At 42.6% G+C, this 12,719-nt stretch overlaps 1 protein-coding gene across 3 annotated transcripts in view; it reads right to left on the minus strand.

The window, feature by feature from the left end:
- The window catches only part of nav3 (neuron navigator 3), a 294,795-nt gene that overhangs the window by 4,753 nt on the left and 277,323 nt on the right, over nucleotides 1-12,719 (minus strand). For all 3 annotated transcript variants that reach the window (XM_054624281.1, XM_054624280.1, XM_054624279.1), the window contains 12 exons: nucleotides 12,399-12,565; nucleotides 11,165-11,318; nucleotides 9,502-9,688; nucleotides 7,236-7,333; nucleotides 7,029-7,124; nucleotides 6,062-6,230; nucleotides 5,591-5,826; nucleotides 3,524-3,678; nucleotides 3,266-3,337; nucleotides 2,517-2,713; nucleotides 2,202-2,320; nucleotides 979-1,182 (listed from right to left, as the gene is read on the minus strand). In XM_054624281.1, coding sequence (XP_054480256.1) covers nucleotides 979-1,182; nucleotides 2,202-2,320; nucleotides 2,517-2,713; nucleotides 3,266-3,337; nucleotides 3,524-3,678; nucleotides 5,591-5,826; nucleotides 6,062-6,230; nucleotides 7,029-7,124; nucleotides 7,236-7,333; nucleotides 9,502-9,688; nucleotides 11,165-11,318; nucleotides 12,399-12,565 — 1,854 coding nt within the window. The remainder of the gene's footprint in view (nucleotides 1-978; nucleotides 1,183-2,201; nucleotides 2,321-2,516; nucleotides 2,714-3,265; nucleotides 3,338-3,523; nucleotides 3,679-5,590; nucleotides 5,827-6,061; nucleotides 6,231-7,028; nucleotides 7,125-7,235; nucleotides 7,334-9,501; nucleotides 9,689-11,164; nucleotides 11,319-12,398; nucleotides 12,566-12,719) is intronic.

Below are 12,719 nucleotides of genomic sequence, written 5' to 3' on the forward strand. Positions count from 1 at the left end.
ATTCAGTGAAAAAAGACCCAGTGAGCTGGTGTGATCTTAAAAACACCTAGTCTAATGACTCACAAACGTCGTCTCCATATTTTACATGTGGTAAAAGGCACTTTTAAAACCTTGTAGTAAATCACCGCAACAAAACTGCAGAACTTCTCATCCCTGCAACTGAGCTAATGGACTAAATGATGCAGAAGTGCTGCTGCATCTGGCGCATTGCCTCAAGTGTTCCTAAAATGAGCTTTGGCACACCTGCTCTAGAACTGGTCTCGCCTGGATGGCGCACACACACACACACACACACACACACACACACACACACACACACACACACACACAAAACACACACACACACACACACACACACACACACACACACACACACACACACACACACACACACACACACACTTGCTAAATCGAGCCAGTTGTTTTTGGATGACTACTCTTTAATTTCTCTTGGGCTGCAATAACCCACCAAATGGAAATTCATTCTCTCTCTCTCTCTCTATCTCTTTATCCTCCCTAAATTGTTCCTCCTGTGTGTGTGTGTGTACATATGTGTGTGCCAAGGTTGTGTTCAGGAGTTTATACCACCTAGCTACATTACTATCTACTAGCTTCTCTTTGCTTTTTGTTTGTTACTTGGAAAAAGCCAAGGTAACACTCATCCCAAGTTTCTATGGAAACAGCCTTCCCTGAATTGAATAACTTTATGGATCTGCATCATGAACTGTATCAGTGTTGTTACAGTTCATATGTGGATAAGGCATTTATCTCCTTAGCATTTTCATTTCTGTTGCCATCTTTTGGGTGGTGACACATGCAGCTGCCATCACTCAGCTCAGATTCCTCTCCTGCTGTTTGATTTCTTACATTGGAGTTATTTTAATTAAATATATAATATTATGTGAATCGTCTTAAATGCTTTACATAAACTTGTTAACAGAATAATCCATACAGTTGTTTACTGCGTGTCTTCCTCACCAGTGGGTCTCCCTCGGTGTCACTCTGGGACACCTGCTTGGACGAGGCTCCCTCCTTGGACGAGCTGTAGCCGTCGTAGCCCACGTCCTCCGGCCTCAGCTGGAGCAGCGACTGGCCTTCCTGCTGCAGCGAGGCGGCGTTCCATGGATAAGTGTCGTTCACCCACTTGGATGGATCCTCCCACGCTGCTCTTTTGCCGTACAGCTGCACGTGTGTCGGTATGAACGGACACGAGAAAAAAAAAAAGAGAGAGAAGATGGGAGACAAATTAGAGAAAAAATATTCGCAATCACCAGCACACGGACAAATTGAGGAGTCCTAGCTCACCTGCTGTTGTTTTTCATTTGAATCTATTCTATGTGCCTCTTATGATGAGCAGTGACATAAAAATCAGAGAGTGTGGTGAATATTATTATCTTCTCAGTTTCATTATCATTTAAACAGCTGTGCCAGTCACAGTGGTGCATGGAGAAACACTTTAGTAAAAGTACAGAAGTATTGGCAACTAAATGAGTGAAAGTACTTTCATGCTTCCAAATTCTCAAATGTGAGAAAACATGGTTTTCCTTATTAATTAAATAATTTTTTGTTATGAGTTTTTAGAAACCAAACAATCAATCCACTAATAGAGAAAATAATCAGCAGATGAATCCATAATGAAAATAATCATTAGTTAATAGTTGTAGTTGTAGTAGCTGGTTGAGCATAACCCTAACCAACTACAACAGAGTCCTGCCTTTACATTGACGCATGAGTAACAATAATCCAATGATATAATAGTGTAACAGTCGCAGGGTCCATTTTTCTGCTTTGACTTTGATTACATTTTATCTGACTTTACTTACATACTTTTACTTAAGTACATTTAGAATGCAAGACTTTTCTTATCGGAGTATCTTAACAGTATGGTATCACCACTTTAATGATTTTAATATTTTCTAAACCGCTGCTTTTGGATAGTTTAATCTGTAGCAATGCATCATAATTTATAAACGAATCACATGTTTTGTGTTTAAAAAGTAACTGGTAACAATGGCTGCAAAATAAATGTAGTGGGGTGGAAAGTCCAATATTTCCATCTGAGTTGTATTGGAGTAGATGTTTACTTATAGTAATTGAGTTGGGTGTTGTGTTACTGTCCACCTCTAGAAGTGGAGGTTTAGAACAGAGGTTTAAAAGTTTTGTGATCCAGAGAGTTCATTTTACGCGTTGACAGGACGTACCTGCAGCCCTTCCCTGACAGCCTCCAGCAGGTAGGGCACCAGGGAGTAGTTCCACAGGTCGGTGAACCAAACCCGAGAGCCTTCTACGTCCAAGGGACAGGACAGGAAGAGACGGGGGCCTGCCAGGACAAAAGAGCCCATGTGATGAGTGTTTGTAGAATGGAAGGCGAAAAATACAAAAGACACACCGAGCAGACGCAAGCACAAACATCTAACACGGTAACCACACTCACTCAATCTCTTTGGTATCGGTCCAGTAGTACAGACAGCGAGAGAGAGAGAGTGCGTGTGTTTGTGTGTGTGTGTGAGACTGACCTATGGTGACATCGGAGGAGCTGTGTGCCTCCAGGAAGCCGTTGAGGTGCTGCCAGGTCTTGGGGATCCAGTCGATGATCTTAATCAGGTCGTTGCTGCGCATGTTCTTATCGATCTCCGTCTCTATCAGCTTCCGCCGCAGGAAACGGCCAAGGAAGCCTTTGACTGGCTCGGTGTGGTTGGTGCACAGCACCCACCTACGACAGGACAGACGATCAATGGTGAAACAGAAGCGGATGAGCTAATAAATCAGCTCAGATTTAACCCACATTTCTCATCAAAGCAGCTCAGAGATTTGGGCTCATTCCACTTTACCATAATATATTCTTATTAAATGTCTGGCCCATGACGGGCTTTCCCTAATGACTTTATATTTGCCAAATCATCTGCTAGTCAAACATGCCGAGCAGAAATGATTCTCACTCAGAACGGTCCAATCATTTTCATTTAACGAGGGTAATTATCTGAGAGATGTAATTACAGCGCTCCCCGTGGAAGAATGCTTTTATTTTACAATCTGTGAGAAAGAACATGTTGACAGAGGGGTGAAATCAAACACATTATCTGACAGGTGAGACGATGCAAAGCAGATAAAACCACAAGTCGTTTCCTAAATGGAGCCGATAACATCTGTGCACATTACAACAATCCCAATATGATGAATAACTTCACCGTAGCTATACCATCTTGATTGACAGCAGTAGAGTTCAGAGTAAGTCAAGCTTGTAGTTAAAGTGTGCGTCACAAACCTGAAGTTGTGGTGAAGTTCAAGGTTAGGAGAAGAGGAAACTCCCTGGTTCATGGTCCCGATAACATAAGGGCTGGATGGAGACACATAAAAATTCTCAGTCACAACCAAGGTCACTAAATGTAAATTAAAAAAAACGCTGAATTATGTAGCAGTTCGCCAGGCATTTCTAAAAATGTGTTATTTTTGCCATTATAGTTCTCTGAGTTAAGATTATTATTATATATTTTTTTTTAAATACATTGAATATCAGACTCACCATTTGTGGTCCTTGCAGTTGAGGAAGCCGTTGAATATGTCACTGAGGGAGCCAATATGGTGGAGGTTGTCCAGAATCACCACAGTGGGGAGCTCTGTGTCCGTCTCCTCAGAGTTACACTGCTCTGCCAGGTTAGACAGATACTGACGCAGGTCCTGGGCAAGAAAGCATTAACAGACAGGTTTTCAGTAGACGCAATATTTTGCACCGAAAAATTATGAGTTCCTATGTCTTTTTTGTTAAATTCTAGTTATTTAAATGAGAGTCAACCTTTACTCCTTACAACTCTATATGCCCTACTGCCCTAATGTCTGCTACTGGTGATGCATGTCACATTCTGGAGAGCATTCTTAAACGCTAGTATATTTTTCCTGTTGCTGAAGGATGATGAAAAACATCAGAGGAAAATGTCAGGTTTTAGAGTCAGTCCATCAGAGTCACAGAGTAAAGGCCTTTTTTCTAGAGCTGCAGTTTGGTGCCAGCATTCAGCATGCAAGTATGATTATACACTGAAAAGCCATGTTAGAAGAGGCAGAGGGACCAATTTGTACATACTCAGTGGCAGAAGGAAATTCAAATATAACCAGGCATACATCTTGCAGATCTGTTAAGAAGATAATGTTTTAGAAGTGGGGCTGTATGAGGTGTGGTGGGAATCTTAGAGCTAGTTCCCTCGAGACAGAAGAAGTTTCGGCAGACCCAGATGTCTTAAGCAGTAACATTTATTGTTGCTCGATCGAGGAGAATAGGCAAACACCACGTGAATCACAGCGTACTGCTATCCAATTCTGAAGATGGTGTCCTTGAGCACAGTATTTAACCTTCCCCAGACCAGCTAAGTTCCGCTATATCCAAATAGGGTTAGTTCTACATCAGCCTGGCATGTGTGAGGATTCTATTGGATATAAGATCTAAACAAGGAAATACATCTACTGTTGCTGTGCTAGCAACAACATAGCCTCTGTACAGTCTCCTTATCCAGCGTCTCCAACCAGACTCCAGCCTGTTGAGTCTAAAACTAATACAGAAGGTTTCTAGCTGGCCTTGGCCTACCAGCTGCCAGAACCAACTTTGCGTTATCAGGCGCATAGAGTGAGGCAGGGGAAGAGAGACAGACAGCCCTGTCTTAAGTTACCTTTAACCTACATGAGGGAAGTTTAACATACAATAAGGAAAATTCCTTCACATGAGGTGCTTCTCTATAGTCAGTGTATTTATTACCTACAACAGATGGAGTTTGGAGACACTGACTGGGGTACCAGCACGGGAGCAGCAGCGAAATGTGTTTTAGTCAACTAAAGAAATCTGTTGAAATGTACGCTATATTTACAATATTTTCCCTGCTTTGTTGCCGGTCTAACGCTGCCTTGATCGGTGAGTTTGTTTGTATTATTGTATGACTTTAATTTCTAAAGGGGTTGGTTCAGACTCACCAGAGTCACACAAATAACAAAAATTAAACAAACTGATAGAGGCAGCGGTAGAGAATTTCTGTCTTCAGCGAAGTCAAATTACTGTTTTTTGTCAATGGACTTTTTAGGCTTTGAAGAGAGCAGAGATAACAACTTTAGTTTTGTGTCAGAAAGGGCTGCCTGACAGCAAGATAATGCACTGAACATATTCCAAATATAGCCGACACTTAAACTGATACTGATTTCTTTAGGTGTTTAAAATACGTTTTGCTGCTTTCCCTGTGTTGGTACTCTTGTCTCTTTCTCCAAACTGGGGGTGTGCAGATGCCCTTTTACACTAAGTAATACAATGACTATGGATAAGTACCTCATACAACCCCACTTAAAAAAAAAATCTAAAATATCCCTTTAATATGTGCATCTGATATGCAAAACCATGTCTGGTAGACTGGTGGTCACTTCTTACAACTTAAGAAAAAAATATTGATTTCTCTTCTACATGCACACATCATGATAAACTTCTTTGGGTGTAGGAAGGCATTCTGGGAGATCAAGGAAGTTACTAAAAAAAGTACTGTACATAAGGGAAACTGGGAGAGAGTGAACACACCAAAAGTTTAAATTTAAAGTTGTGTAAAAGTGTTTAAATTCCTACCTTGCTGGAATTCTGGTCCACGTTGAAGCTGGCCACGTTGTGCTCGGTCACCGGCTGCCCTATCTGGGAAATGATGTACTCGGCCAGCTTGGCGGCCAGGAAGGATTTGCCGGTGCCGCTTGGTCCTGAGAGGATGATGCGACGATGCTCCATCAGCAGGTTGAGGTACCGCTGGATGATCGGCTTTGGGATCAGCGTGTCAAACACCAGGCTGTCTATACTGTTCTCCTTCACACCTATGCAGAGGATGGGAGGAAGGAAGGAAGGAAGGAAGGAAGCAAGGAGGAAATAGGATGGATAGTAAGAAGAAAATAAACTAAAACAAATGCAGTTGCATTTTTTATTTCATTAAATGCGGTTCAAGTTAATATTTCTTTCTCTACTCCAGAATGCTTTCCTTGCGAATTCAAAGCTGGCTTCAACATCGGCTATGATCCTGAAATAGAAACACTTGCTTCCTCGCTGCCGTACCTTTGAGGTTGACCTTGATGACGTTGTTGTCGCCCACCAGGTAGCCGCAGGGCAGCAGCTCAGGCACTTCGGAGGTGTGGGAGCGAACCACGTCACCCATCCTGTAGGAGACGATGCTGTCTGAGCTGAGACCCAGGCTGGTCAGAGGGTCCACCCGAAACACATACTCCTACAGGGAGGGAGGGGTTAGAGAGATGGCGGGAAATAAGGAACTACCCTATTGATTATGCTTAAATATAGACTATGAGTCATGTTGATCAACTTTTTCTTCAAACTGACACTGGAGCTTGTTGTGTGCGCCTGTTAATCTTATAAATAAATATAATACCAGTAACAGAGATAGTGTGCCGGATCTTTCATTTTTTCCATTTTTAATCAAGTTGTGCTTTCCTCCGATGCACCTGCCACACATTGCGGTGTGGAGAGAATTTTTAACCTCTTGTTTGTAGGTATATAAGTCTTAAAAATGAACTCTAGAAGATGAAGAAGTATGCCTTCTTCCATTGGTAGGATGCAGCATACAAAATACAATTCCATGCAACCAAAGTGGTTTAAAATGACTTTAATAAATATGGGGCAACAGTGTCAGCTGGATGGATACAGCATTCGTAATAACAGCCCATGCATTACTCTCTTTTTTCGATTAGTTTCATCTCAAAAAACTGTTGCGTTTTTAAATGAAATGAATTAATTAATTCCTGTTAAACATCTTATCAGAATAGGCAAATAACAAATCATCTATTCTCAACCACATATAAAACATCACTTGATAAGAACAGAGGGATTCAACTACCGGAAAATATTTGGATAAACATTTCTTCACAGCAGACTTTTTGACAAACGCAATGGAACAAAACTATTATTCATGTAACTAGTCATGCGTGTGCTTTTCCTGCTATGACAAGTCAAAGTGTGTATCGTGAGCCTAAATAACTGACCTGAACCTCTGATCAATGAGCGCGTTTACCTTGAAGAGGCGTCGTATGACCCCATCCAGGACGTCCCATTTGGTTTTCCCGCTCACACCTATAGACCCAATCAGGTACGCCTGGCCTTTTGTTCCCTAGAGTGTTGTGAGATGATTCATAGCAACTGGAGTCAGAACCAATAAGACCAATACAGTGGTTTTAGCTGGAAGAAAAAGAGAAAGAATGTCCACTCTTTGACCACTAACCTTTGTGGTATATGGCCCGCTGCTGATGGTGACCACTATTCGCACACTGCGGCCTTCTTTGCGCAGGTTGCCCTCGTAGCTGTCATCCAGCAGAATATCTGGAAAAAAAACAGAACTTTTCAGACACAATCAACTTGATTCATTACAAACAAACTCTCACTCTGCCTGCTGGCAAATTAGAGCTGGATATGGACAAACAGACTCCAAAGTAAAAAAAGATAGATAATGGGTTTCTTTCTTGTGATAATTACTTTTACATTCAATCAATGTTTCCATACAAAACTTTTTCCGGCGAGTGCACAGAATGATCATTCAAAAACGACTGCATGTTGGAAAATTAAAAAGAGTACACACTAAGGGAGAGAAACAAATAAAATAGGATGGGGAATCATTCAAAAGAAGGAGGGTTATTAGAGGTATTTGTTGAGCGTTGAACTTTAAAGTCAGTAAGAGGATGGGGACTTTGACATCATTGGGACCAAATCACTAAGTAGCCAAGAGATGAGACAACTGTTTGAAGAAATAAATGACTTATGATTTTCATCAACCTGACAATGTGTGTAAAGAAGCAGAACCCACTAAAGTCAGCTCACAGCAACAGTCAGACACCCAGCACGTTTCAGATTCTCCATCAACAGCAACACAGCTGAAGGCAAACTGATAACAGTTTCCTCAGTTCACACATATCAAAAATATCTGGAGGCTTAGTTTGTTGAGTTTTTAGATTTAAACTTTTTTTTTTTTACCTTTGTGGCCGATCAAATGGCATCAAAATTCTCATATTTGATGTTCTTTTCAGATTTTGGTCATCTAATATTGAATTGAACCAGCAATAGCAGATTGTTTCACCAACACGACATATCAACACCTTTTAGGTTGTCAGACTAAGTAGCAAGCATCTGCCTATCTACACATCCATTTCATTTCATGGGGAGTCATGTCTTTGACCACCATGGAGAATTTAAGTCCAATACTCACTCTCCTTAAGCTCTATTTTGGTCTCCACCAACACCTGGGAAATATATTTGGCTATTTAGCTGCTAAATGTTCCTCTGTGTTCACAAGCTAGCCACTAACCTTGTCTATGTATTGTGTAAAGCGGTCTTTTAGTGCTTTTTCTTGCATTTGACTGCATCTGCCAAAAACAGTGCTATGACAGCGGTGAGACTCACCCAAAACAGTGAAGTTACAACAATCAGCTGATTACTCCCTGTGGATTTGTCACACTGAGCAACATCTTTAACATACAAGTAGTCATGTGATCCATTGTTAATCAAAAACAAATATTATAGCAGCTTTAACTATTACGGACCACTACTAGCACAGAGCAGACGATAACAAACAATACAATACTGGAGCAATTTTAGCCGTGTTTCTACTTTGGACAGTTTGACTTATTTTTCACCTCTAACCTTTGACAACGACGACGCTGCTAACAACTCCAAGTCTCTCTCTTTATTCTCTTTTTCCCGGTCTCCATTTTTGGAGATGGAAGGAGGTACTTTGTATTCGGATGGCTTCCCCTAGCTGAGGGCTCTGTGCTGGGGTGATAACAGCCCGTTGGCCCACTCGTCTTCCCACGCGTCACTGCTTTCGGCTCATCCCCCCCATCAATTAATGAGGGCCCGGGTCTCCGGAGAGAGCTGCGCCTTCTATGTTAATTACAGGACAAGTGAGAGAGGGACAGAACTCTTTCACTTCTCCAATGGATCAGGCCTGGAGACATTTTCAGCATGTTCATGTGTATGTGTATGTGTGTGTGTGTGTGTGTGTGTGTGTGTGTGTGTGTGTGTGTGTGTGTGTGTGTGTGTGTGTAACAGGCTCCTGCTGCATTAACCAGCCCGCGCAGTAGAGAGAGCAGCTATTTCATCATTTCACGCGGGGCTCTTCCGGATCTTTTCTCTCCGCAAACACAGTTCTCTCACATTTAGTGAGGCGAGTTTCGAGGGAGCTAATCCAACTTGATGCAACCGAGAAAAAAAAATCTTTCCTAAGAGTTGCTGCAAACCATAAAGTGTGTCCTACGGCTTAACGAGACAAAAGAACATAGCACTGACATGACTGAGGTTTTATTCTTTTTAGCTGACTACCTTTTTTTTTACGATTTTGTAATTAAAACTGGACTATCCAAGTCTATTTTTCTCACTTCCACCACCCTCACACTTCTCACTTCTGAGAAACAACTGCAGGCTGCTAGCGCTGATGCACACAAACACTTCAGATGGACGCGCTGCAGACACCACACAACCGCTGACACTGAACCGACCTGACATGATGGTGTCAGTGATGTTGAGGTTGTTGAGCGATAGCCCCAGGGACTGGCGGGAGGAGGATGAGGACGTGCTGGAGGTCTCGGAGGGCGGCCGGGCCGTCTTGAGGGGCGTGGCCGTCGGCGTGGCGTTGCCGCTGGACTTGAGGCGATCGTTCTCCGCTTTAAGCGCCTCGATCTCGTTCTGTGTGTCGACAAACAAATGTAAATGAGAGAAAATCGGACAGAAGTTGCATTCAAAGACTCATATTCCCTGTATTCAGGCTGAGCCACTGTTGTCGTATCGAATCGGTATTATTGGAGTTAAGGGCTGTAAGCAGCTTTTTGATCTTCAAGGCTGTCTTTGTACTGAAGGTTAAGTCTCAGATAAGGAGCCTGACATGATCCTCAGATCTGAGAGGAAACTATGGGCTTCTACAGACGAGGCAATCCACATCCACAAAGAGCCAGTTAACAGTGGAGACATTTATGGTGATATCCTTTGAACATGCGTTCCTTTAAGAATATGAAATGACTCAGCACCTCTGAACAGTATGCTTTGAACTGATGGGTGGCGTCGCATTGCAACACATCAATGATAATGATATCAACAAATCAAATATGTGTATTTTCTGGGGAGAAACATTTCACTTTGTATCTTTTTGTTCAGCTTCATGGGGCAATTAAACAATTTAATTCCGCCTCTCTGAGGCGTGTTTACCTTGACAGCTTATTTAAATGACACAGCATTTATTAAGTGCTAGTTTTAGAGGTGATTCAGCTTGCTGGCTCATTGTGATTTGTTATAGCTGGAAAGCCACAGAATCCCATTTCTCCCTAGTTTTATATTTCTAACGTTCATACTTTCAGACTTACAGAAATAGTTCTGTGGGTAATGAAGCAATATTATGTACTACAATTTAATAGTGAACCTGCATGAGTGTTAGTTGTATAGATATAGCATAGTAGGAGAGGCTTTGTATTTGTATGTGTGTAAGATCTAATATTTAGCCTCCAGCCCTCCTGGTGCCCCACTGGAGCCCCATCAGCCATCCACTAACCCACTGAATGCAGTGTTAGCTTTTGTAACTGGTAGTAGCTGTCATGCTACAGTGCCTTAACCCTCCTGTTATGTTCGTTTGCCAGGAACAGCAATGATGTTCCCGGGTCAATGTGACCCGGTGCATGTTTAATCATTCAAAAGTTGTCAGAAACCAAAAAATCCTAATAAACATAGTTTGTACCTCATTACCAACACCATTACTAATAGTTCAATCAGTATTTAGAGGAATGGTGTTATTCAGCCCTCACAGATCATAGTTCTATTAGGATAACGCACCATTTTTTAGGTACATTGGAAAACCTACATATAAATTGCATTAGTCTGCCATAACATGTATTTGTCTTGAATTTTTTTGTACATTTCGAAACTTTCTTTTTTTCATGGGGTGATGGAGATTAATAGGGATGGGGCATTTTTTAAACGTTGATTACACTAATTAAGGCAAGTAGGAAAAAAAATAAACTGTAGAACAACAAAAGGTGCTTCTTTCTCCTTGAGATGCCTCTATCTGCGTCTGGCAAACTGACCCAAAGCCAATTGGATATTTTGATTTGAGTTGTACACCCATAGGTCACCCAGTACGAGCTTGAACTGCGTTTAGCTCCAGCATGATCTCACCTGCATGCGGTTCATGGCCTCTCGGATCTGGTCCAGGTGGTGGGCGGAGCTGAGCGCCTCCAGGCGGATGTCTGTTAGCTTGAGTTCCTTCTCCCTCAGCTCGTTCTTCAGCAGGAGGATGGTTTCCGCCTCGGCTTCGGTGCATTCGCAGAGCCTGCGATCGGGGTTACACACAGGGAGGAGGAAGGGGGGATGGGGGGGTCACCTTGAGGGTTATACCAAAAACACACACACACACACATAATCTAGAGAGAAAAAATACACACTTTAAAGGAAAGTTCAGAGGGAAGCTGGAGTCAGCTGCAGAGAGGTGGGACATTGGGAAGGCGTGTTCCCCCCCATTTACAATACTCCCCATTTACTTACAATGCGTTGCTAGCACAGAATGAGCAACTATAATACACATGTTGCAGTTATACTGAAGAGTCCTTAAATTGGTGCTGTGGTAGTTGTCCCATCATCCCGATTCAGTTATTTTCACAAACACCAGGCAGAGATCTAATACAGAGTTAGATGCAATGCTATTTCGCTCAAAGTCAAAAACACAACAATAATAAGTCACATTTGTATCGCTCACTGCATGAAATATTCTATAACTGACACAACCACATGCTCTGCTCCACGTCAAACTGCTTAGAAGTGAAATTAGCTCTCCAGCACAGGAGCACAGTACCTGCATGCTGGTTGCTGGTTTGTAAAATGGCCTTTTGTACCAAAGACATAAAGCCATTTTGCACTGGTGTGAGTTCATCTGTCTCACCCTTTATTCAGCCTACTGCTAGTTCTCATGAACTGGACGCTTCAAAGAAATCATCACCTCCAACATGCCAAGGTGCTTACGGCACTGAGATGCAGAGGAAAAGCCAAACCAACACACCCCACCGCAAACACACTCCCTGGGAGCATGCGTGCAGCGCCTATTACCGGGATCGGTGCTTGTAGACCACATGACCGTTTTGCCTTTTCTTTGGCGTCCAAATGGGGGAGGACTTGCTATCGCAAACACACTTGCTACAGCGGGAGGGGCGTTCAAAAAGAGGATTGAACAGAGAGGTCAGAAAAGAAAGGCGTGGTGAGGATAAACAGACATTTGTGTGGAAAAAACAAACAAAAAGGAGCAATGAAAAGTATTTAGATGATTTGTATGCATTGAAGCATGTACAGGGAGAAGGAGCTACCTGTGTGTGTATACGTTATGTATGTGTGAGAGCAGATGGATGCGTAAAAAACTCACTCGGTGGTGGAGGGCGAAGAGTGCAGTGTGGCGATGCTGCCTTGCCGGTTGTCGTGCTGCAGTTTGGGTGAGGACGGCAGTGAGTCGGTCATCTCCTCCATCTCGTCATGTGCCGACTGGGATTTGGTTTTCTTCTTGCTGAACGCCTGCTTGAAGGAGCTGCGCAACTGCAAGACAGATAACACAAACATGCCAGCGTCAGTTCCCTGAGAGATAAGGTACTGGTGACATTACATCTTGCCAGATCAGGAAGTCACTCTGTGTTGTTTCCCAAGCAGTGGTCACTGTCTGGTTTAGGTAAAGAGGGAGGCAAAAAGCAAG

The sequence above is a fragment of the Anoplopoma fimbria genome, chromosome 23 (assembly GCF_027596085.1).
Source record: "Anoplopoma fimbria isolate UVic2021 breed Golden Eagle Sablefish chromosome 23, Afim_UVic_2022, whole genome shotgun sequence".
Lineage (NCBI taxonomy): Eukaryota > Metazoa > Chordata > Actinopteri > Perciformes > Anoplopomatidae > Anoplopoma > Anoplopoma fimbria.